This window comes from Erythrolamprus reginae, chromosome 5 (genome assembly GCF_031021105.1).
Source record: "Erythrolamprus reginae isolate rEryReg1 chromosome 5, rEryReg1.hap1, whole genome shotgun sequence".
In the NCBI taxonomy this organism is placed as follows: domain Eukaryota; kingdom Metazoa; phylum Chordata; class Lepidosauria; order Squamata; family Dipsadidae; genus Erythrolamprus; species Erythrolamprus reginae.
This window is the reverse complement of record NC_091954.1, coordinates 63,026,413-63,053,572: the sequence shown is the minus strand read 5'-3', so window position 1 is coordinate 63,053,572 and position 27,160 is coordinate 63,026,413. Positions and strand designations below refer to the sequence as shown.

The window sequence follows — 27,160 nt, the reverse complement described above, 5'->3', positions numbered from 1 at the left end:
GCCAAAAAAATCACCAAAATTTGCAAAAACAATATGGCAGTACGCATAGACTGGCACAGGTAGTACTGGAGCTATCATGCCAAAATTGCATCATTGGTGGGCTACTACCGGCGTGTCCACACTGGACTGCAAGAGTAGGAACCCACTCTTGCTCCCCCACCAAAAAAAGAACATGAATATAGAACATTCCTCCTCACAGGAAGAAATCTTATATGCAGTCTTGCTCAATGCTGTACCTTATCAGCTAGAGTTTCTACCAATTGTAGAAATCCCATTGTAATTTCTTCAGGTGACATTTGTATAAGGTGCCCCCAGACATAGCTGCACATGCGTGTACCCACAAAGACAATAAAATTACAGTTCAATACGGTTCAAAAAAAGAGCAAAGCTAGAAGAAAAGGAATGGAACTGTTTAGCCTCACCCCTCCCCTTCTGTTTACAGAAAGGACGGACTCAGAAAAGATTTTGTGCTCGGCTGCAAGCCCAAGAATTCATTGGATGTGTTCAAGCAGAGGCCAAAGAGCCATCTGTCTCAGATGCTTTAATTTGGATTCTTTCACTGAATAGGGGTTTGGGACTCAATGGTCCCTTCCAAGTATATAATTCTAGACTGAGTTTCTATGGTAAATATGATTATAATTTATGTTTACTGCAGTTTAAATAATACATAGACCACTTTGCATTAAATGAAATCACAATTAATCCTGTCACGCAACAGGCTGGTTTTCATGCATCCCTCATTCTTCTCTTCTTATAAAGAAGTAATGTCTACAATGCATTCTTCATTCTCAGGGACTGAGAATCCCTGATTTTGCAGAGCTCTTATTTGTAAGAGTGCCTTCACGGATAAGAAATTGTCATCTGCAACAGCTCTATAGCTGGAGGGAAATGAGATGACAGGACAACTAGCATATTTAAGACTTTGAGGAAAACCTATCTGTCATTTAGCTAAATATGGCATATTATTTTAATAATAACACAACAAAATCCGTTATTAATTACCAAGGGATCAAATATTCGCTAATATTCCACCAATAGTAATACCTCTGCAAAAGGGTAGAGATTGGTATTAAAATATTTTTTTCTGAACATGTAATCATTTATTTGTTTAGGGTAGAGAATGCAAGACATTAAAAGTGGTACAGTAAGTATGGCGTTCTTTTCTAGGGTAAAAAGCAAACTTATGGTTGCAGAACCCTTGGAAGACACATAGGTTGGGAAGATTGGAACATATCTAATTTCCTCTTAAATAAAAAAATAATTCTTTATTATTATACCGTAATTTATAACCAATATGTGATCTGCTATCTTTATCCAATTACAGTGGTACCTCTACTTAAGAACTTAATTCATTTCATGACCAGGTTCTTAAGTCAAAAAGTTTGTAAGTAGAAGCAGTTTTTCTCATGAGAATTAACGTAAAAGCAAATAGAGTGTTCCCTCGCTTTTCACGGGGATGCGTTTCGAGACCGCCCGCAAAAGTCGAATTTCCGCGAAGTAGAGATGCGGAAGTAAAAACACTATTTTTGGCTATGAACAGTATCACAAGCCTTCCCTTAACACTTTAAACCCCTAAATTACAATTTCCCATTCCCTTAGCAACCATGTTTATTTATTAAAGTTTATTTTAAAAAATATTTATTAAAGGCGGACGAAGGTTTGGTGATGACATATGATGTCATCGGGCGGGGAAAATCATGGTATAGGGGAAAAAACCGTGAAGTATTTTTTAATTAATATTTTTGAAAAACCGTGGTATAGACTTTTCGCGAAGTTCGAACCCGCGAAAATCGAGGGAACACTGTAATGCGTGCAATCCCATTAGGAAAGAAATAAAAGCTTGGAATTTGGGTGGGAGGAGGAAGAGGAGGATGAGGACAGTTGCTGCCCAGAGTGAAGGGAGCATTTCTTTTCTCGCACTGGCAGAGGTTTATTTCCTCTCCAAGCGCTCAGTGAAAGGAAAATGCTCCCTTCGCTCTGGACTGCCAAAGCCTTCTTAAGCGCCACCGAAAGGCTCCTCTAGCAGCCCAGAAAAGCCCGAGATGGGGGGATTAAAGGGGGAATGGCAAGTAACTGGCCGGGCCTTTGTGCCGATCTCAAATTTCCTGGGAAATTTCTCTGGTCTCGGGTTCTTAAGTAGAAAATGATTCTTAAGAAGAGGCAAAAAAATCTTGAACACCCAGTTCTTATCTAGAAAAGTTCTTAAGTAGAGGCGTTCTTAAGTAGAGGTATCACTGTATATTAAATCATTAATCTTATATTCAAGCTATCACACCCATTGTCTAATTTTACCATTAAAGAATTGATAAAACATTAACAGAGTACATGCTTAAAAATTTACATTTTTCCATCTAAGCAGTATATTTTGTTGGTTAAAGATGGGTGAATAAATCAGACTACTGACATGATATAATGATAACGTCTCCTTGAGGTCAAACTCATCTTCTGATACTTTTATGGGCATGGCAACTAGTTAGCTTTCTTGGTAATGGCACAGAATGCTTTGCCAGTGAAAACACTGATATTATTGCTAGCCTTTAAGATTTTTTTTTTCTGATATACTAAGATAGACAGATAGTCACCTTTTAATAGCTTATCAAGTTGCATAGCTGCACAAAGGACAAGGAAGGATAAGTGATGCATGGCAGCTCATGATACTCTTAAGTTACAACATGCAGGCTGTTTTTAATTAAGATATTAAATATCATATATCCCGTTTTCTACTTAACACAGAAGACTAGCTACAGAAAAATTGTTTGCTGAAATATTTGGGTAATGGATCAGTCGCTGTAATGTGGTTTAAGATATAACTGGAATCACCCTTCTGTCTCTCTCTGTCTCTGTCTCTCTCTCTCCCCCTAATATGACAGAGAAACAATACCATGGAAATAAATTAAAGAGCTAATTTGTATTGTCTATTCTCAATGTACATGTAAATAGTCTTAAAAAAGCAAGTTCTTTGATACAATATAAGACATCTTTACACATTGATCTATTAGAATCTCTATATCTAATCTCAGTGGGAAAGATGTGAGATGAGATTTAACAATTGATTCCAAATGAAATTTATCCTGTTGGAAATTTCTGCTGCCAGGGGAAAAAAGCAATCAAAAGAGAAAACACACTGAGGTGGTCTAAATCTTTCCAAAAGTTAGTCTGAAATATCAACATTATGAAAAAATTATCAGAAACCAAATAGGTTTCAACTACGTAGGAAGCTTGAACAATGAGGCAAAAAAAATCACTGATTTTTTTTTGCAATTTAGAGATTTCAGCTAGGCCAAGTGTGCAGTACACAGATACTGTATATCAATTACAATTTTACAAATATGATATAAGAAAAGCTTAGGCTAAGTTAGGCATGCTAGTACTTCAGTTTAAAGGTTTTGCAATCTCTGTACATTCACAAGATGTTAGATATGGATAAGACAAATTATACACAATACAACTTACACATTTTTTTAAAAAAAAATTAAAATTCTTATTTGAGCAGTCAGCAGTATCCATCATCAGCTAATTTACAGGAATGAGATGCTCCTGGCAGAGTAAATGACATTTTAAAGAATAGTTATGGAGACCCATAACAAGAGAAAGTATATTTTCACATTAGTAAAAGGAGACAGCTCATATTAAATAAGCATATGTCTTTATATCAAGGAAGCCTATAAGCCTAGCAACAGTGACACAAATAGAGACTGAGTTCTATTTAGTCTTGGCATGTTTACTTACTTACTTGCTTACTTACTTATTCAATTTTTATGCCGCCCTTCTCCTTAGACTCAGGGCGGCTTACAAAACGTTAGCAATAGCACTTTTTAACAGAGCCAGCATATTGCTCCCACAACCTGGGTCCTCATTTTACCCACCTCGGAAGGATGGAAGGCTGAGTCAACCTTGAGCCAGTGATGAGATTTGAACCGCTGACCTACAGTCAGCTTCAGTGCCCTGCAGTACAGCACTCCACCTGCTGCGCCACCCCGGCTACTTGTTAAACATATATAGCCTGAATAAATACATACATACAATATTGGTAGATCTTTCTAGCAATAAAGCAAAACATACAAATATATTTATAAATTAATTAATATATTTTATAATTTATATATATATATATATATATATATATATATATATATATATATATATATTGCTCAAAACACTCAAATAACACATCCTAGATGTGAAAGAATGAAATATTTTCATTGAATACTTGTACAAAGTTGAATGTGCACAACAGCATGTGACATTGACTGTCAATCAGTGTTGCTTCCTAAGTGGACAGTTTGATTTCACAGAAGTTTGATTTACTTGGAGTTATATTGTGTTGTTTAAGTGTTCCCTTTATTTTTTGGTAGAGGCATTCTTAGGTAGAGTATCACTGTATAAGATGCATTGTAATTATCAGCCCCTTTTAGGGAGGAAAAAGGTGCATCCTATACTGTACACTGAAAAATACGGTACCTTTGATTTAATAAATTTATTTATTCTTATTACAGTACATTTTAAGGAAAACAATGACTTGGGTACTGGAATAAACTACCAATCAAAATGTGCTTTTATCCCATCAATAGAAAATCCCAGTTAGAGATTTTCTGAAAAATCATTCAGAGCCCACTCACCAAAAAAATAGTGTTTTTATTATAAACTTTTTCATAATTTGATCATTTTGGTGTAGATCCAGTGTAGATTTGGCAAAGGCACTGATTTCTCCCTATCTTTCCCTTTAAAAATTTCAACTGTATTTAATGAAAACGCAGCAAAGTAGGGAAAATTTGTAAAAACATTTAAGGATTAAAAAGGAGCCTTTCAAATGACATTCGGTATAAAAAGCTCTCAACTCATTCGTCTCTGCAACTATCCTCCAGATGTAGTTTTTTTAGAAACAATATTACCCCGAATAGAGAGGAGACACAGTTCAGTAAACTGACACCTCCCTTGTCTTAATAGCAGACCCTTTCCCTCCCAATTGTAACCAGAGGAGTTTTTCAGCTTTTTCTCTAAGCAAAGGAAATAGAAACAATTTCAGTTTAATCTCAAGAATGGAATGGAATGAAAAATAGGGGGGAGAACAGACTAGTCCAGACAGAGAACAAACTTGCATGTAATTGGAAATAAATCTTATTTCAAAAACTAAAGCAAATCCCATCCTCAAAATATTTCTCATCTTGCCTCTTTAATTCCTAACCTCTTGTGTCTTTTATTTTGTAAATCTGAGAGCAAGAGCCTATTGTTTAGGGAAGGGGATGCAGACACAATGGGAGCTTCTTTGATTTCAGTGTGAAGTATAAAAGTTTTCAATTAAAAATTATACATTATACTGTAAAGCAGAATCATGCATAACCTCAAACTTATTTTCTTTGTCTTTTAAGCAAAAGCACAGAACTAGTATTACTAACTCTTCACAAAAATGCTCCACAAAAGATACAGCAAATAGAATAGAATTCTTTATTGGCCAAGTGTGATTGGACACACAAACTATTTGTCTTTGTTGTACACGTTCTCGTTGTACATAACAAATAAAAAGATACAACACTTAATGATAGTCAAGGTTATTAATAAGCTATCAAATCGTACTAGGAAATAAGTAAAAACAATATAAAATGAATCATACAAGCACATAGTTATAGTAATAACTGAAAAGAGATAGATACTAGTAAGGAAGAGAAGAATCAAAGTAATACAGTCGTAATAAATTATTTGACAGTTTTGTGGGAATTAATTGCTAAGCAGAGTGATGGCATTTGGAAAAAAAACCCTGTCCTTTTGTCTAGTTGTGCTGGTGTGCAGTGCTGTATGGTGTAGAAGTTGAAACAATTTATGTCCAGGATGTGAGAGGTCTGTGGATATTTTCACAGCCCCCTTTTGACTCCTGCAGTATACAGATGCTCAATGGAAGATGGGTTGGTATCAATTAATATTTCTGCAGTTCTAAGTCTGTGTTTGTCTTGTTAACTATAAAGTATCTTTTATATCTTTTATAAAACTATAGAATATGCAATAGAAATAGTTAAATAACTATTCGGTGGTATTTAATTGTTTTTAGTCTGGCAACATCTGGCAACTCCAAATGTCAACCAACAAATGCTCTCTCCTGCACATTGGCAAAAAGAATCAGAACACCAAATACCAAATACAAGCTGAATAAACAAGACCTTGCAGATGACCCTCCCTTTGTCAAAGATCTTGGAATACTCATATCAAATGACCTAAGTGCCAAAGCCCATTGAAACAGTCTACGGAGAGGGGTGGCATACAAATCTAATAAATAATAATAATAATAATAACATCGCCAAAAAGGCTTCAATAGTTGTTAACCTAATCTTACATAGCTTCTTCTACAGTAATATCATACTACTATCATACTACTAACCAGAGCATACAAAACATTCGCCAGACTTTCCTTGACTACAGCTCAACTGTCTGGCAATGCATATTGGGTATAAATACATTAGAAAGAGTCCAGAGATACTTTACTAGAAGAGCCCTCCAATGTTCTCCTTATAACACAATATCTTACGCAACCAGACTTGAAATTCTGGGCTTAGAAGGCTTAGAACTACGTACGTCGCCTTCAGCACGACCTAAGCATAGCTCATAAAATTATCTGCTACAGCATCCTACCTGTCAATGACTACTTCAGCTTCAACCAAAACAATATACAAGCACACAACAGATACAAACTCAAAGTGAACCGCTTCAAACTTGACTTTAGAAAATACGACTTTAGCAACAGAGTGGTTAATGCCTGGAACTCACTACTTGACTCTGTGGTTTCGTCACCACATGCCCTCATCACCTCGAGGGCATGAGGTCAGTCACTCATGCCCTCATCACCTCGAGGTTCGACTACTGTAATGCTCTCTACATGGGGCTACCTTTGAAAAGTGTTCGGAAACTTCAGATCGTGCAGAATGCAGCTGCGAGAGCAGTCATGGGCTTACCTAGGTATGCCCATGTTTCACCATCACTCCGCAGTCTGCATTGGCTGCCGATCAGTTTCCGGTCACAATTCAAAGTGTTGGTTATGACCTTTAAAGCCCTTCATGGCACTGGACCAGAATATCTCCGAGACCGCCTGCTGCCGCACGAATCCCAGCGACCGATTAGGTCCCACAGAGTGGGCCTTCTCCGGGTCCCGTCAACTAAACAATGTCGGTTGGCGGGCCCCAGGGGAAGAGCCTTCTCTGTGGCGGCACCGGCCCTCTGGAACCAACTCCCCCCGGAGATTAGGACTGCCCCTACTCTTCCTGCCTTCTGAAAACTCCTTAAAACCCACCTTTGCCGTCAGGCATGGGGGAACTGAAACATCTTCCCCTGGGCATGTTTAATTTATATATGGTATGCCTGAGTGTATGTCTGTTAGTATATGGGGTCTTTTTTAAATCGTTAAATATTTTAAATCTGTTTAGATTATTTATGATTTGTTTCCACGTGTTGTGAGCCGCCCCGAGTCTTCGGAGAGGGGCGGCATACAAATCTAAGTAATAAAATAAATAAATAAATAAATATTGCAAACAGGTACTTGACAAAAAAGAAACGAATAAATAAATAAATAAAAATAAGATAATATAAGAATCCTGTATGTGCAGAAAAAAATGCATGTCTATTCTTTTCTCCCATAAGGAACTTATAAGTGAGCATATATGTTTCAACAACAGCAATAGTAAATCTATTAATTTATGGGAAATCATGTAGGAAATTACATTGCTTTCACAGCCAGATATGTGTATATGCCCCTAGAATTTAGGTAGAAAATTTCCAAGAAACTAATAATTAAAAATTGTATGTAAACCTGTTAATGTATGAGTAGAGTAATCCTTGTTTACCAAGGTTGTACACACACAGAAACGTTTAGATTGAGGTTAGTTGTGAATACTAAACTTCACAGAACTATACTAACTTGAATTAAAGTTTACTTTGAGAAATAGCATATTTGGATAAACAGTGTAACATCATACACATAATAAGTCAGAATAACAATCCAAATATTACCAAGCTTTCTACCAGCTGTCTTTGTCATAATCAGTACACAAAGATATCAAGCCTAAACACATTTTAGCTATAATACATGACTACAAAGAGAGAGATTGCAGAGACACTGCAGAGCATATCTAACAGTGAGTAGCCATAAACAGTGAGTAGCTTAGACAAAGAAGAAACAAAGAGACACTCCAGATAAATAAGTTGTGAACTCTAGCTCTCTCTTGTGGCAGTCTGCAACACCTCAGCTAAACAAACATAGTTCGGTTAAGATATTTATATATATATATACTGTATATTAACACACATTGTTAGTTTATATATTGCCAACTCAACCGTTATACAAAGTCCTACCAAAGCCTTTGTTTGGCTTAATGCAGAATACCAAAATGTTCAATCATTGTTCCCAAACCAAAGGAAAACAAAATTCCAACTCTATACTCTTCAATAACATTATTTTATGCTCCAAATTATTTTAAAAGATGTGGTTCTGAACTGCTAAGGTTTAAAAGTCAGTTTGTATTATTTGGAATTCTGGACCTGCCAATCCTTGTTATGTCTGAAGGTAAATAATCAATACAGGAAGGAAGAAGAGAAAAAGACAAGGAAGTTTCTGAAAATGCCCAGTTGGCTGCCAGATGTCCACTCTAATGGAATGCCCATTGTTTTCCTGGATATATTCTTCATCTGCTCTTCATCATGAGTCTTTTCATGAATATCCCATTATTTTCCTTCACTTTACGGTCCCACCAACTCAGCTTGCTCCCTGCCCTTCAATTAGTGCCTTCATTAAATGCATTAAAAAAAATATGTCTTCTTTTGCTTCTCTTCATTTTACATTCTTATTTTTGTAATTGTGAGCAACTTATTTCACTTTCACTCAAGCCTTTTTGACCTGCTATTCTCAGTGAATGGAACTAGTGTTCATTTATCAGTCTTAAATTCTTTTTCTGGTGCCCTCTCACTAAATCATAAATCTATTTGTTAAAAACTTGTAAAGTTCCTATTCCTTGTGATTGGCAAATAGTAATTGGAGCCATGTTTTATTCCTGAATATAGTGCTCCAAAATAATACATTTAAATAATTATTTATTTCTATTTTGCAGCATTCCATACTCTTGACAAGAATTCCAGTTGAGAAATATTCTATGTGAATTTATCATTCCATATTATTCTACTGAACAAGGGGTACCTCAGAAGCCATAGTACTATTACCTTTCTTACACCTGAAAGCTGCCTATTCAGCTGACAGTCTCTTTTAGCCTTTTCACAGTAACCCACGAAAGAAGATGTACAAGGTTATCTAATGTGTTTGCATTTAAATCATATCATCAAATGAAAAATACAGAAATAAGGGTTTCATGAACTTTTTGTCCATGCAAAAGGATTCTCGAAGAATGATATAGAATATTTGGATCAGTGAAAATGCAATTTACCAGACATTCCATAATCACCTCAGTTTTGTACTGCTTACTTCCATAAGTAAATGACAGAATTATTGGCATTCATATACAGTTAATCTAAATCTTTTGAGTATGTAGATTTCTTAAGTGAATAATATTATAGTACTGTTTCTTTATATGAAAACGTAAGCTGAACCCACAGAATATAGGACAGCCCTTTCCATCAATCTACAGTGTAAATATATTCCAATTTATAAAAGATAATTGTAGCTTTGCTAGAAGATTTTAAATTGTCTCAATCCCAAAGGGGTTGCAAAAGCCACATGGACATACACTTGCTCACCCCTAAATATATGTCTTATCTATTTTGAATTTTGATCAGATGATATTACCCATCACAGAATAGGGTGTGCTCTAATCAGACCTGTCTCTTGTTAAAATGTTTTAATTTGAATTGCATTTAACATTAACGATCAGTCTTCCCCACCTGATGCTCTCCAGATGTTTGACCTGCAATTCCTATCACTGCTAAACAATACATCAAGTTGCTTTTTCATTTCATTCCAACATAAATATTTTTAATGAATATAAATTGCTCTTTGCTAATTAGCATACAGATTGTACTACTTTACTATGAATTAAAAATGTCCCAACACACAGCTCTTAAAAAGTATTTTAAATCTTTCATGCCATATAATCTATAACAGTCCATCTTTTCCCCCTGCTCTGTGATTGACAAAGGTAGAGTTATCATGAAAAATTTTCCCCTTAGAGTGAATTGTTTTAAAGCAGCTCATACAACAAATCTTTCAAAACAATGGGAAGAAATGGAAATAGTGACATTGTCTCTAGGAGAGCAACTATATAATATTAATAAATACTGTACATAACAAACATTATGAATTCTCTTCTTCCCCACATCCTCAAAGTTTTCTATTAAAGTACATTGAATAATTAATGAAAAGTCGAGGAATAGAAAATCTGGCCCTAACCCAAATCAAATGGAACAGGAGAAAGAAATCTACATGCAGTACAGAAAAATTGAGGAAGACTGATGAGGCTGTGGAGAAAAGAGAGGGTTAAGAAAGAGAAATGTGTATTTTTCCAAAAAGTAATATCTTACCACTTTCATTCTTCTCTATTACATCCACCACTTCGCCGGCCTGCAGGCTGATCTCAGAGTTCTCCTGTTTCTCATAGTTAGATACCACCACATACTGCTCCAGGATCATAGGTTCAGAGCTAGCGTCAGCACCTGGAGAAGGGAAAAAGCAAGCTGTGAGCCAGCTTCCAGCCATGGCTCCTAGAGAGTCACCTCTGTCCATCCGACTCAGGATAGGCTGACTTGTCACCAAGGCCAAGCCAATCAGAACACAACTGGGGCTCACAGCGTATCCCCAAATGGCTGGCCATAAAGGAGTAGTTTCCTCTGGCCCACAGCTTAACAGAACAGAGGAACATTGGAGGACGACTGAGGGAGGGACAAAAAACAAAGCGAAACAGAGCAAAAGTGTTTAACACAACAGCATAATGCAGACATTAAAATGCAGGCTGGAGTTTGAAAATAAACCTCTTTCCAACATGGTGCCACACCATTCAGAGAGAAAAATCCATCCCAATCAGAGGCAACATAAAAGGACAAGGAAAAAAACAGAAAAAGGAAATCCAGGGCTTCTCCGATAAAATGGGGTAAAAAAAAACCCCAGAACGGTCTAGTCCGCAATTTCTTCCCCTTATAGACTGAGCTCCTGCTCACGTTTTACAGGCTTGAGACAGGCAAGAGGGTTGTGGACGCCAATCATATTTGCCTCTCGCTGCAGCCCTTAAATAGAAAACACATGAGCAATGTTGAAAAAGGGAGGAGGGAACGGAGGAAGGGAAGAGGGGAGGGTGCAATGGTCTGTTTACTTGAAACAGAAGAGTTATAGCACAGAATCGTGCTTACACAGCCCCCCTCCTGCTCCACTGTTCACCTTCTTCTAAACAGAAGTGTCCCTTTAAAGTAAACTGCATAGCAAATCTCTCGCTACAACTCTACCATTGCAAAGTGCTGGCAAAACCTGCTCACTTATTTTTCCACCACCTCTTTCAACTCCTAAGTCTCCCTCACTTTGCTTCATTATTTTATTATGCATCGTTTTTGTTACATTTTCCCCAAGTTGATTATAGGAAACAAATAATAAACATATTCCTCTACTATGGTCGTTTTTTAAAATACAAAATTGCTTTCCACAGTAAGTTGCAGCAGAAACATGCGTGCCCTTTGCTCATCAGTCACTCAGAACATAAACACGGGCTTAGCCCGCCCACTCCTGAACACCCACAGGAAAATTGACTCTTATACACTGCCCTTTGGCGCCTGCAAGAAAGAAATATGTGCTACAAAAGCATTTTTTTTTAAACCAGTAACTTTTTTTCTCTTTTTGAACTCTTACCCCACTTCACAGCATACAGGAATACTTAGGAACAAAAGACTGAAAACCCCAAAGGAAGCCAAGAATTTCTCTTAAAAAAAACCCCTTGAAATATTTAAAATTTGAGAGATGTTTACTAACATATTATAGGGATCTAATTGTGCATATCCATCTTCTCCCCCTCATTCCTACAGCACAATGACACCCTATTGTCCCTGTGTATTCTTGCCTACATCTTCAAAGCCATGCTTCTTTATTTTTTCCACTTGCAAGGGTGGTACACATGACCATATTTACATTACAGGTAGTCCTCAACTTACAACAGTTTATTTAGTGACCATTCAAAATTACAATAGCATTTTAAAAAAGTGAGTTGTGGCTGTTTTTCATACTTTATATTAGCCACCCCGAGTCTACGGAAAGGGGTGGCATACAAATATAATATAATATAATATAATATAATATATAATATATAATATAATATAATATAATATAATATAATATAATATAATATAATATAATATAATATAATATAATATAATATAATATAATATAATATAATATAATATAATATAATATAATATAATATAATATAATATAATATAATAAGTAAGTAAGTACGTACATACATACATACAACTATTGCAGTATCCTCATGATCGTGTGATCAAAATTCAGATGATTGGCAACTGGATCATATTAATGAGAGTTGCAATGTCCCCGGAGTCATGTGATCAGCCTTTGTGGACTTCCAACAAACAAAGTCAATGGGGAAGCCAGATTCACTTAACAAACATGTTGCTAATTTAACAATTGCAATGATTCCACTTAACAGTGGTGAGAAAGTTTGTAAAACAGGGACAAAACTCACATAACAACGGTCTCACTTAGCAACAAGAATTTTGGGCTCAGTTGTGGTTGTACTTCGAGGACCACCTGTATTTATATAAGATACAATTCCAACAAGCAAGCATATCCAGAGTCTTTTCAATGCAAAGCACAGAGAGTATAAAGTACCTGATATGCATTTTTCAAGTATTTTGGGATAGGGCAGGGGTCCCCAAACTTGGCAACTTGTGGAAATCAACTCACAAAATTATCCAGCCAGCTATGCTGGCTAGAGAATTCTGGGAGTTGAAGTCCACAAGTCCTCAAGTTGCCAAATTTGAAGACCTCTGGGATAGGGAATTATTATCCCATTCATGAGGTACTAACCAGAAATCTATCATCATTCTCATGAAGCACTCTATCCCTGATTACAAAGGGATATTAAAAGGCTCTTAAGGGAAAATAATCTGTCACTTGATGCCCTAACAGATGCTTTTTCTTCTAATTAAAAAAATCCTTTGGTGGAATTGTAGTGAAAAAAGAAACATATACACAAGCCAGACAGCCACTTAGGAAGAATTTATTATAGGACATACATAAAAAAAACCTTGACACTCAGTGTTTATTACTGTACTGCAAACAGCACTAAACTAAAGCCATTCAAGCAAAGTATAATTGTACTGTAGTCCAACCTGGCCAGTAATGCTTTCCTTTCACAATTTTCACAGCCCAAGACAGCCACAAACATGCATATAAACAAAGACTCTCCATAACACTCAAATGCCAACTGCTACCAGGATGTCTCTTATCAACATCAACTCATGAACAACCATTTTTAAAAAGTGGTTGGCTTTGCATATTGTTTTAATCACATTACTTAAACATGATACATTGGATTGATATAGCACAATGTAATAAACACAATAAATGCAATAAACCTAAGGCAATGCTTGGATTCAAATAAATACACTAATCAAAGCACACCCTTATTATGGCTTAGTATGATCTTTATATTGACAGCCATATTAAGGCATTATTCTAAAGCTAGGAGACCATGAATTCTAATCCTGTCTTAGGCAGAAAGACAGCTGGGAGACTTTGGGCCAATCACTTTCTCTTGTGCCCTAGGAAGCAAGTAATGGCAATCACTCCCCCCCCCCCCAAAAAAAAAAAACCTTACCAAGAGAACTGCAGGAACAGTTCCATGATTGCCAGGAGCTAGGTTAAAGGCTAAAGTATACTACAGTCAATATAAATATATAATTTTTCAAAACTCCTACAAAACTTTGTAAAACAATTGTGAGAATATCTAAGGAATTATATGGGGTTTGTACTGCATTGCATATTGCAGGAGAGGCAGAGTAACGACACAGACACAAGAGCTGGATTTAAAACTGGGTCATTTTTATTAATTAAATTTTCGTAATTTATTAAAATAAATTAGCATAATTAGCATAAGTAACTATAACCCTAACAAGGACCTGCAGGGTCAAACAATTGCTTCTGGGGCGGAAAATGACATCAGAAAAACTTCCGCGGCAACTTATGTTAAAAAAACTGTATAAGTTAGAATGTGCATACAAAGGGAAGATGAACTATATGATCATTACCAAAACTAGAGAGTTTGAATATTGCAAATATACAATATAGTCAAGGAGTCACACGAGAAGTAGAAATAGCTTTGACAGAACCTGTGACTAGGAATAAGGTAGAGTAAGTAGTCCATATATTATGACCATGTGTTCTAAACATAACTAAATATTGATAAATATTTAAATTTATCCGTACTAAATACTTTATCTTCTAAGGTAAGAGTATGAAAAACAGATATTTATGTTAAAATATGCAAATGTAAAAGGTAAATGTCATTTGGCGGGACCCAGGGGAATAGCCTTCTCTGTGGCGGCCCCGGCCCTCTGGAACCAACCCCCCCCCCGAGATTAGAATAGCCCCCACCCTTCTTGCCTTTCGCAAGCTTTGTCGTCAGGCATGGGGGAATTAAGATATTCTTTCCCCCTAGGCTTCCACAATTTATGTATGGTACGTTTGTATGAATGATTGGTTTTAAAATAAGGGTTTTTAGCTTCTTTAGTATTGGATTGTCACATGTTGTTTTTACCACTGTTGTTAGCCACCCCGAGTCTACGGAGAAGGGCGGCATACAAATCCAATAAAACGAAACGAAATGAAATGAAATGAAATATTAGACTATTGTACTGGACTATTTTTTACAAGGGCAAGAATAGTTTATCTTCAAAATAGAAAGTATTCAGAAATATTTGGAATAGCAATAGCAATAGTAATAGCATTTATATATTGCTTTACAGTGCTTTACAGTCCTCTCTAAGTGGTTTACAGAGACAGCATGTTGCCACCAACAATCTGGGTCCTCATTTTATCAACTTTGGAAGGATGGAAGGCTGAGTCAACCTTGATCTGGTGAGATTTGAATTACCAAATTGCAGGCAGCTGGCATTCAGCAGAAGTAACCTGCAGTACTGCATTTTAAAAACTGCACCATCCTGACTCATAATAGGGACATTAAACTGCAATTTAATTATTACAAAATAAAAAACTTTCTACCATCATTAATTACATCGAAGAAATTAAAAAATATCTTTCATTAATCTCAAAGAGGAGAATAGCTATCTTTTTATCCAGTGCTCCCTAAGTCATATTACTTTCTAAGGGGGGAAAAAGCCTAACTGTTTCACTCTTTTAAAAGATTATATTTATGAAACGGAAAGGTTTTAAAAACAGTAATTTGTGTCACACCCTCATTCAAACATTGGAAACAGTCATCTATTTATTAAACATTGCCAGTGTTCCTTCCGATACTTAGGAACAGATCATCAGAAAACATTGTGACTCCAAAATTCTCGTTTACATTAATGGTGAGGGAAGGTTTTTTTTCTCTATTTAAAGTATTTTTGTCCTACTCATTAGCCAAAAAACACTTCTAGGGTAGCCTACAAAAATGACATGGTCTTCTGTTTGCAGAAATGTAATATTAAAGTCAATAATGATGGTGGTAATTTTGGAAGCAATAAAGATATTAATGGAAAAACTAAAATATTGTGTGCTGTTTGCTGGTTTTAAAATTAATAATTAAAAAGTGAAAGTGTTAACAGTATGAACAGTATGAAATGAAAAAAGATATAAAATGGTCTTAAGTTGTGAAAAAAGTGAAACATGTACATATTGCTATGAACACTTTAATTGTACATTGCATCAGAATAATTATTTTAAGACATGGAATGAAATCAGGAAGGCATATTAATATGGGAGAAATTACAACTGATGTAGTTTGGGAGAATTTCTGTGAAAAAGTCACTGTTTTGTCAGGAAGGATGTTTTTCAAATAATGCCTATTATGACAACTGATGTACTTTCAACTAGTGGCAGAAAGTTATATCCACCATATATGGCAAGGAGGCAAAAACCAAGAGTTACATAAAATACTAAAGTTGCAAAAGAACGGAAATTGGGATCACTTGATTTGAAACAGCATCTTGCAGACTGCTACTTCATCTGAATAAAAGAGTGGGTTTGGCTGAGAAATAAGAGAATTTTAGCATTAGAAGAGCATGGATCTAAGGTTGAGATGGCATGGTTTTTTATAGTACAATAAAGTTAAGGAATATGCATCAAGATTTTCAGAATCATTATATTAGAAGTGCTATATCAAGACTATGAAACAGGTATAACGCCACACCTGTCCGAAAATATGGGTCTTGGATCAATAAATATTTTGTAGGAAGGAAACAGTAAGTAAAGACAAATGGTTAACTTTTCAAAAAGTTGTTAGAACAGAAAAATTGGGAATACAAGATGAGCAATTGCTTGCAGTAGTGTTTAGTTTTCAAGTTTATTTTAATATACAATACAAATAAAAATAAAGATCAGAAAGACAGTGTTTACAAATAAAAATAAAGATAAGAAGTGTAAGAGAGAAAGAGAAATATAAAAAAAGCAGTGGCTTCTATTTTCAGTGCAATAAAATACAAGGTTCAGTTACAACTTCAACTGTCAGTTTTACATTTCTGATATGTACAAATCATTTCTATAACAACAAAGTTAATCTAATCATCAAACCTACGATCACATTTTCATATTTTTTTTCTGTCTTGAGCATAAAGTCCAAAAGTTGTTTCCAAGTACAAACAAATTGGAAAAGTTCTTCTCTCTAATTAAAACAGTCAGCTTTCCCATTTCCATCACTTTTTCCATCCATTTTTCCAAATTTGGAAATCTATTAATGTGGTCTGAGGGGTTACATTTCAATGGCTTGGGCATGGTTAAAACAAAGATTTAAGATAGATAATAAGATATTTGAAGTTGAGCAGCAGAAGACAGAATTACATACAAACATATAATTGCTTAAATGTATAAACTTTTATTGTAACTTGAAATAGAAGAACAAAGGAAAGAATGTAATAAAAAGGAAAACAATATACTGACAACACAGGATGAAAATATGTGGTTGAAAGGACTGAAATTTACATTAGAACTTATAAGGGAATCCAAATAGTGTTTATGATTGTCGGGATGATTTTTACAAAATGACGTACCACTGGTATATAACTTTAGAGAAATTGACTAGAATGTATAAACTAATTCAACTTTATGCTGAAAATGTGCATGACATGAATGGTTCATTTTATAATGCAATAATATACAGTGGTACCTCATGATACGAACCCTTCGTCTTACGAACAACCCGAGATACGAACCCGGGGTTCAGAAATTTTTTGTCTCTTCTTACGAACTTTTTCCTTCTTACGAACCCGCCGCCGCTGAGAAGCCCCGCCACCCGGCTGTCGCTTTTTGAAACAGCCGGGGGGCTTCTCAGCGTCCTCCTGAACCCGAACGCCAAACCTGAACTTCTGGGTTCGGCGTTCTGGAGGCTGCCGAGAAGCCCCCTGGCTGTTTCAAAAGATGACAGCCGGACGGCGGGGCTTCTCGGCGGCCTCCCAAACGCCGAACCCGGCAAAAGTTCGGGTTCAGGAGGCCGCTGAGAAGCCCCGCCGCCCAGCTGTCTCCTTTTAAAACAGCCGGGGGGCTTCCCAGCGTCCTCCTGAACCTGAACGCCAAACCCGAACTTCTGGGTTCGGCGTTCGGGAGGCTGCCGAGAAGCCCCCCCCCCCGGCTGTTTTAAAAGGTGACAGCCGGGCGGCGGGGCTTCTCGAGGCTTTGTTTTTGCAGATAGTTTCAATATTCTGTGTTCATGCAACATCTGGCCTGCCTTCTGTATTCATGGACACAATTTGCTAGAACACCAGCCACTAGCAGACTGATCTCTTACAATACATTTACTAATCTCAAAAAAATAATCCAGCCAAGACAAAGTTGAGACAGAGGAAAGGGTGAAGTCAGACATCTTTCCCCAACCAACTCAATTTTGTGGAAAATTGGCTCAAGCTCTAGAGAATCCAATCAACGGCATTGCAAGTTTTTTTTTTTAAAAAAAGGCAACCGCATTCCACATAGAGATTTGTGAAACCATTTGGAAGTTATCCAAGAAACTGCCAGACAAAGTTCTCCAGCAATTGAAAAGCACCTAAGTACTATAACAATTGTAGATTCTTTAGCTCTACAGCCAAGAGAGCTTGATTTTGAAAGAAGGAAACTCAAAAGACATTGATATAAAGTATCAGTTTGGCTTACAGAAGTTAAAAAACATAAAACAATTAGACCAGGTGTTCCCTCTTTGGTTAAATCAAGAGCAAAATTATGCAGTTTGGCAGCTATACACCTCCTCAATTGTTTTTATAGAGTCTACAAATATTGGTTCATTTGAAGCATGTTTAATATTCAATTTAGTTATTCTTCTCTACAAATGCTTCACTATTTGGCCAGTTGCTGACAAGGATATGTATGTATGTATGTATGTATGTATGTATGTATGTATGTATGTATGTATGTATGTATTTGTAGATTTTCATGGGTATATGTATGTAGGTTTTGGCATACAGTATTTGGGTCTTTTACCATGTTAAGATCTTACATGGGAAAAGACCTGAATATATGTGTGTGTGTGTGTGTGTATACACACACACATACACACATATTCATTTTCACAAAAATACAGAGAATATATACAAAGGAACAGTACTTGCTAATCAATATTTCCATCTCCCTATACATTAGTATTACAAAAGAAAACTTTATTTATTTATTTATTTGTTTGTTTGTTTGTTTGTTTGTTCGTTCGTTCATTTATTAGATTTGTATGCCGCCCCTCTCCGAAGACTTGGGGCGGCTAACAACAATAAAAAAGACAATGTAACAAATCTAATATTAAAAAATAATCTAAAAAACCCCAACTTAAGAGACCAATCATACAAACAAGCATACCATGTATAAATTCTATAAGCCTAGGGGGAAGGGGAAAAATTTCAGTTCCCCCATGCCTGATGACAGAGGTGGGTTTTAAGGAGCTTGTGAAAGGCAAGGAGGTGGGGGCAACTCTGATATCTGGGGGGAGCTGGTTCCAGAGGGTCGGGGCCACCACAGAGAAGGCTCTTCTCCTGGGTCCCGCCAAATGACATTGTTTAGTCAATAGAGCCATAATTCCAATTTAAAACCAAAAAACCACCTTTCATAAGCTGTACCTCACTTCCACACATGCCTAGAGTAGCTAGACTGAGTCAGGAATTAAAATGGGACAAAGAGTAGATAGATAGATGGATTACTAGAGTTGGAAGGGATCTTGTAGGTCATATAGTCCAACCAAGCAGGAGTCCCATTTCAGACAAATGGTCCTCCAATCTCCTCTTGAAAGACTCAAGTGTTGGAGAACCTCAAGTGTTCTCAGAACCTCTGCAGGCAAGCTATTTCTCTGGTTGTTCTGTCTCATTGTCAGAAACTTTCTCCTTTTTTCAGGTTGAATCTCTCCTTCCTTAGTTTCCATCCATTATTTCTTGTCTGGCCTTCTGGTGCCTTGGAAAACGGTCTGACCCCCTATTCTGTGTGGCTGTCCCTCAAGTATTGGAACACTGCTATCATTTCTCCCCTGGTCCTTCTCTTTGCCAGACTGGCCGTGCCCAATTCCTGCATCCATGTTATAGTCTCCAGTCTCGTAATAATTCCTGGTTGCTCTCCTCTGCACTTTCTCTAGAATTTAAATGTCTTTTTTGTAAGGTTGTGATCAAAGCCAGATGCAGTACTCTAGGTGTGGTCTAACTAGGGCTTTATAGAGTGGTGTTAGTATCACCTAGTCCTAGATCATATATCTCTATTAATGCAATTTAGGATTGCATTGGCTTTTTTGGCTGCTGCTGCACACTGCTGGTCATGTTTCGCCAGTTGACTACTAAGATTCCAAGATTTCTCTCGCAGTCACTGCTATTGAGTGTGGTTTCGCCCAGTTTATATATATATGTTTGGTTTTTTGTACCTAAGTGTATGACTTTACTTTTCTCATCATTGAGTTTCATTTTATTAGATAGGGCCCAATGTTCCAGTCTGTTAAGATCCATATGAATTTTTGAGTTACAAATCATGTGTTTTAAAATATGGAAACAAAGTTTAAGAATAAAGGGGTAATCTTCCCAATACTTTATTTCCATAAGAAATAAAGTCCTTTCAACCTCTGTTTCTGAATTGTTGCTTTTTGACCCATTTTATAAATTATACAAATCAATGTAAGCAGTGAGTTAGTCAAGTTGTAAAGGACAGAATGATGAAAACCAAAAATGCTTGTGAAGAGTTCCAGAAGCATCTGTTTTGGCTAGGTGAATGGTCATTTAAAAATGATGAAGAGTGTGATTGACAGTTCTTGCAGCCCCTAAGATGGCCATATTGCATCAGTGATCCATAAGCTGCACTGGCTGTTAAACTTTCTGCTATTTTGTCTCTAGTTGCAATTCAAAGTGTTGGTTATTACTGTTGAAGAATAATGTATATCATTATTAATATGGCTCTGCATTCCGGAGGCCGCCGTGAAGTGCCCGGCTGTTTCAGAAAGTTACAGCCGGGCGATGCCGCCCAGCGGAGCACCGTTTTTACAATCAGCAGTGGCGTTTTCGGTCGATCTGGAGGCTGGAAAGGAGGTGGGGAATCCCAATAGGGAATTCCATGGGCGGAGCTTTGACGTCACGAAGACGTCCTTCCTGGAGGCCACGTTGTGACAGATGGTAGTGCCCAGCGGAGTTCCATTTTGCGATTTTTCCCCTTTGCATGCATTAATCGCTTTTACATTGTTTCTTATGGGGAACAATGTTTCGTCTTACAAACATTTCGCATTACGAACCTACTTCCGGAACCAATTAAGTTCGTAAGACGAGATATTACTGTACTGTATTCTATTTCTGTTTTATCCCCATTCTTTGTCTCAACCACATGTAAAGCACTTTCAGAATGAGAGATATTCCCTTCCCCTCTATACCTGACATCAGCAAAATATAAGGGGAATAAAGAAGGATAATGATAGGGGGAGAGGAAGGGGAGGAGAGGGAAGAGCAAAACTGGATGAAAATAAGATAGACATGATGTAACTCAATAGTGGTAGAAAGTAAAGAAAAGAAACTGTTTTTATTCCTTTCATACAATGAGACAAATATAGTCTCAGCTTGTCAGGGCAGGTCTGGCAAGAATGCGACAAGTGTGGCAAAAACAAATGTTTAATTCCATCAAACAGACTGAACCTCAGAACGAAGCAAGTTGGCCTCAAAGATGTCCATGCAAAGCCAGTGCTGGGAACTCTGCCTTCCAGTGCTGCTTTTAAAATGTTTGTTTGTTTGTTTGCTTGTTTGTTTTGTCTAGTACATAATGAGTAGAAATAACATATCAATATACATGAAAATGGATTAGAAACAAACATTGGGAGTAAATAGAGAAGAAAATGATCGTTGAAATAATGGAGTTCATAGCTGCGATGCAAGTAAAACATAAAGAGACACTTGGACAGGGAATGGGAGGCACTCTGGTGCACTTATGCACGTCCGTTACTAACCTCTTAGGAATCAGGAGAGGTCAACAGTGGACAGTCTCAGGGTAAAGTTATGGGGGTTAGGGGATGTCACTACAGAGTCAGGTAGTGAGGTCCATGCTTTGACCACTCTGTTATTAAAGTTGTACTTTTTGCAGTTGAGTTTGGAGCGGTTTACATTAAGTTTGAACCTGTTGTGTGCTCGTGTGTTGTTGTGGTTAAAGCTGAAGTAGTTACTGACAGGGAAGACCTTGCAGCAAATGATTTTATGGGCTATACTTAGATCATGTTTAAGGCAACATAGTTCTAAGCTTTCAAGACCCAGGATTGTGAGTCTAGTTTCGTAGGAGAGCTCTTCTGGTAAAGTATCTTTGGACATTTTCAAGGGTGTTTATGTCCGAGATACGTCTGATGAGCTGTATTCAAGGATAGGTCTGGTGAAAGTTTTGTATGCTCTGGTTAGTAGTGTGAGATTGCCTGAGCAGAAGCTACATAGGATTAGGTTAACAACTCTTGAAGCCTTTTTGGCGATGTAGTTGCAGTGGGCTTTGGCACCTAGGTTGTTTGATATGAGAACTCCCAGGTCTTTTATGGAGTGAGAGTTGTCTATAAGATCTTGTTTATTCAGCTTGTATTTGGTGTTCTGAAAAACTTGGAATGTGCACTCTGCCTGCCAATTACCCAAGAATCACACACCCTGACCAGCCACCAGCCAGTCTGACATCCACAGTTCCAGTGGCTAGTTGACTTCACAACTGTCAGTGCAGAGATTGGGCTCGACATATAGCAAGTAGACAACCCTTTCCAGGAACATATTAATCTTCAAAGATATCAACATATTTCAGTAGCTAGATCAGTCATTGGTACCTCTGATCATTCATGCATTTTTAACAACATGAAAATCATTTCACTCTCCCAATTCACAATTGAATATTTAGGAAAAATAAGGGATCGAGGGATAGAGAGAGAGAAGTGTTGAGCAACAATCAGACAGAAAGCATACATGATGCAAGAAGAGTAATTGGGAAATAATAGATGGAAGCTAAGCTATTAACTAGTCTGGTCATTAATTTAAGGAGGAAAAGTCCAATGAGGGGAGGAAATACTTTTTATATATAAGTAGTTTCTGTATACAAGTAGTTTCTGCATTACGCAAGCTCCAATTTGTATAAACTCAAATTTACACAAAGGGTGAAAACTGTGATTGCAATTTTCAGATGAACACAATTTAATATATGGGAGAATATACAGTGATACCTTGTCTTACAAACGTAATTGGTTCCGGGACGAGGTTCTTAAGGTGAAAAATTTGTAAGACGAAACAATGTTTCCCATAGGAATCAATGGAAAAACGATTAATGCGTGCAAGCCCAAAATTCACCCCTTTTGCCAGCCGAAGCGCCCGTTTTTGCACTGCTGGGATTCTCCTGAGGTTCCCCTCCAAAGGAAACCCCACCTCCGGACTTCTGTGTTTTTGCAATGCTGCAGGGGAATCCCAGCAGGGAAATCCCAGCATCACAAAAACGAGCTTCGCTGACAACGGAAGTCCGGAGGTGGGGTTTCCTAGTGAAGGGAGCATCAGTGAAATCACAGCATCACAAAAACACCGAAGTCCTCGAAACCCCACCTCCAGACCTCTGTGTTTTTGCGAAGCTGCAATTTCACTGAGGCTCCCCTCGCTGGGAAACCCCACCTCCGGACTTCCGTTGCCAGCGAGGCACCTATTTTTTGCGCTGCTGGGATTCCCCTGCAGCATTGCAAAAACACGGAAGCCCAGAGGTGGTGTTTCCCATGGAGGGGAGCCTCAGGGGAATCCCAGCAGCACAAAAACAGGTGCTTCGCTGGCAACGGAAGTCCGGAGGCGAGGCATCCCAGTGGTGGCGGTGCGTTTGTAAGGTGAAAATAGTTTGCACCTTTTTTTCCCTAAAAGAGGCTGAAAAATTGGGTGCGTCTTATACTTTGGATTAGTTTTTTTAAGCTTCTTTTTTTCAGCCCTAACTAGGTGCTACTGATCTTCCCAGCTTCCTATTCCCTCTGGAGAAGGTTTTTTCCCCAGCTCTAAGTCTTTGCAGGCTTGCTTTCATTCCTACTCCCTTTGAAAAAGATTCTTTCAGCCCTATCCAAGGGATAAAATAGCCAGATAAATACTTAGGAAGTAGATTTCCCCCCTATTTTCCTTGCCCAAAACTAAGGTATATCTTAGACTCCAAAAATACGGTATTCTTTAGCAATTCGTTGTTCCTTTTGTTAGAAGAGACCCCATTCAAGAAAAAGAATTTGTATCTCGAAAAGTTTGTATGACGAGGTGTTTGTAAGATGAGGTATCACTGTATAAGAATTTCAATAGGAATGTGGTGGCTCAGTGGTTAAGACGCTGAGCTTGTCAGTCAGAAAGCTCGACAGTTCGGTGGTTCGAATCCCTAATGTCGCATAAAGGAGTGAATTGCTGTTACTCGTCCCAGCCGCTGCCAACCTTGCAGTTTGGAAGCATGTAAAAATGCAAGTAAAAAAATAGGGACCATTTTTGGTGGGAAGTTGACACTGTTCCATGCATCTTTGGCTTTTAGTCATGCCAGTCACATGACAATTGAGACATCTTTGGATAGTGCTGGCTCTTCGGCTTTCTATCAGAGAGGAGCACTGCCCCCTAGAGCCAGGAATGACTAGATTTCTCCTAAAGTCTACCACCATTTCTAGTTGTTCAAACTCCTGTATGTATGCGGATTAATCATTGTCTAGAATGAGTCCAATCACTGTTGTGTCATCTGTGAACTTCAGTAATTTAACATATGGATCGTTAGAGATGCAGTCATTGGTATATAGAGAGAAGTGGAGAGAGCACACAGTCTTGGGAGGGCCCTGTACTAATTTATTTATTTATTATTTATTTATTATTTAGATTTGTATGCCGCCCCTCTCCGCAGACTCGGGGCGGCTCACAGCAAGATACAGCAAATCATGACAAATCCAAATAAATTTGAAATACATGTATTTAAAAAGATTTAAAAAGAACTCCATTTACTAACAAACACACACACAAACATACCATGCATAAATTGTACATGCCCGGGGGAGGTGTTTCAGTTCCCCCATGCCTGACGGCAAAGGTGGGTTTTAAGGAGTTTACGGAAGGCAGGGAGAGTAGGGGCAGTTCTAATCTCTGGGGGGAGTTGGTTCAAGAGAGTCGGGGCCACCACATAGAAGGCTCTTTCCCTGGGGCCCGCCAACCGACATTGTTTAGTTGACGGGACCCGGAGAAGGCCCACTCTGTGGGACCAAATCGGTCGCTGGGATTCATGCGGCAGAAGGCGATCTCGGAGATATTCTGGTCCAGTGCCATGAAGGGCTTTAAAGGTCATAACCAACACTTTGAATTGTGACCGGAAATTGATCGGCAGCCAATGCAGACTGCGGAGTGTTGGTGAAACATGGGCATACCTAGGTAAGCCCATGACTGCTCTCGCAGGTACAGGTATCTGATGTGATTCAATTTAACTTCACTGCTGCTTCCTGTCTGTTAGGAAGCTTATGATCCTGAATATACAAGTAAGTTCAGGTACTGCTAACCAGTTCAGCTTAGTAAGAAGAGTGTCTGGAATGATGGTATTGAATGCTGAAGAGGGGAAACTTTACCTTTACATTACATAACCACAACCTTTACCTTACATAAGGATGCCAGCAAAAAAAAATATTATGTTACCCACAACTGCTAGTATTTGATACTAAGAAGCACTGGATAGGATTGGAAAATCAGCAAAATCCTAGCACAGCCTAAATTGAAATATTAAGCAATAACAATTTTTCAAGAAGAAAATGAATCATTTGATAATATTATTGGCGTCAACATAGCAGATCATTTTGTCCCGATTAAAGAACATTAGAATTTGCTCAACATATTCCAGTTAGTACATCTTGATTCAGAGAAGTAGATTTTTAACTTACAAACTACTACTTCAAATTATTTATTTCATCTCCCCACCGCCACCAATTTTCATCTGTGTATTTTTCAAAATTACACAACTTGATTTTATTCGTGTGATCTGGAGATACAAGTGGCATTCAGCCAAGCAAGGCTGGGCAATAAGAGGTTTGTGGTTGCTTTAGAGTTGGTGGAACAATTTATCTGGAATAATCTGTAGTGATAGGCTCAACAATTAGCAGTATTATTGGACTTTGCACAGAGTAGAAGAGTTCTTGTCCATTATGATTGTAAAGGAAAGGAACTAAGCACTAGCTGAAAAATGGAGGTCTTCCTCTGGCCAGTGTATAATGTTCTCTTCCTTAATTATCCTATACAAAATCTCACTAAGGAAACTGCAGGGATTTGTCCGGGAAATTGACAGGAGTCAAAATGACTCCTTAATTTCCCTTACAATGAAGAATTCCAGCATTTGTCTTCGTCTGCTATTTTCATTTTGTCTACTAAATCTTCCCTATTGTTACAATGAAGTCAAGGATAGCTTTTTGTATATGCCTTCTTTAATATCTGAAGAAGATTTTCAAGCAAATCCTGTGATTTCTTAAAAGGACCACAACCATTTTATACATACTGATCAAAAAAATAAAGGAAACACTTAAACAACAGAATATAACTCCAAGTAAATCAAATTTCTATGAAATCAAACTGTCCACTTAGGAAGCGACACTGATTGACAATCAAGTTCATTTTGTTGTCAGCATATTCAACTTTGTACCGAACAAAGTATTCAATGAGAACATTTCATTCATTCAGATCTAAAATGAGTTATTTGGGCATTCCCTTTATTTTTTTGAGCAGTGTATTTTTAAAACATCTTCTATTATCTTTAAAAAAAAAATCTACATGTTCATTTGGATAGGTGATTGGCAGTGGACAGTTTCCAGCAAATGTTTCATTTTTTAAAATTATATAACAAGAATATGTATTTAAAAACAATACAGTACTGCTATTGGATTTCAGAGTCACCTTTATCTAAAATAAATATTATTATAATAGTTTTACCTGTCTGATTAAAGATTAATTAGAAAAAAAAATCTACCTGATTCTTCTGTTGTATGTCTAGTGAATCTAAGTAACCTTCACTTTTAGTTTTAAAGGCAGACTACAAGTAATCCTTGACTTACAGCACAATTGAGCCAAAAATATCTGTGGCTAAGCAAGGCAGCTGTTAAGTGAGTTTTGCCCCATTTTACAACTCTTCTTGCTATTGTTATAAAATCACTTGCAGTTGTTAAGTAACAGGGGTGCTAAGAGAATCTAGCTTCCCCATTGAATGTGCTTGTCAGAAGATTTCAAAAGGTGAAGAAATGACACAGCCACTGCAACTGTCATAAATACATGCCAGTTGCTAGGCATTCAAATTTTGATCATGTGACCATAGGGCTAATTCAATGGTTGTATGTGTAAAAATGGCCATAAGTAACTTTTTTCAGTATTGTAACTTCAAATGGTCACTATAAGTATGGTTGTATATCAAGGATTACCATTAATATTTTAGTATGATTGTAAGTACTGTTAGGCCAACAAAGCTAATGTTGATATGATTATTAAATGTGCTACCTATATGTTTTAATACCACTTTATAAGGCCTTGGTAAGGCCACACTTGGAATACTACATTCAGT

At 37.3% G+C, this 27,160-nt stretch overlaps 1 protein-coding gene across 7 annotated transcripts in view; it reads right to left on the bottom strand.

The window, feature by feature from the left end:
- The window catches only part of SH3PXD2A (SH3 and PX domains 2A), a 303,341-nt gene that overhangs the window by 72,222 nt on the left and 203,959 nt on the right, over window positions 1–27,160 (bottom strand). For 5 of the 7 annotated variants that reach the window (XM_070752797.1, XM_070752799.1, XM_070752798.1 and 2 more), the window contains one exon: window positions 10,507–10,638. In XM_070752797.1, the coding sequence (XP_070608898.1) occupies window positions 10,507–10,638 (132 nt within the window). Of the gene's footprint in view, window positions 1–10,506; window positions 10,639–10,953; window positions 11,058–11,139; window positions 11,182–27,160 lie in introns of those variants that run through there. The other 2 variants (XM_070752802.1, XM_070752801.1) reach the window with 2 other exon arrangements.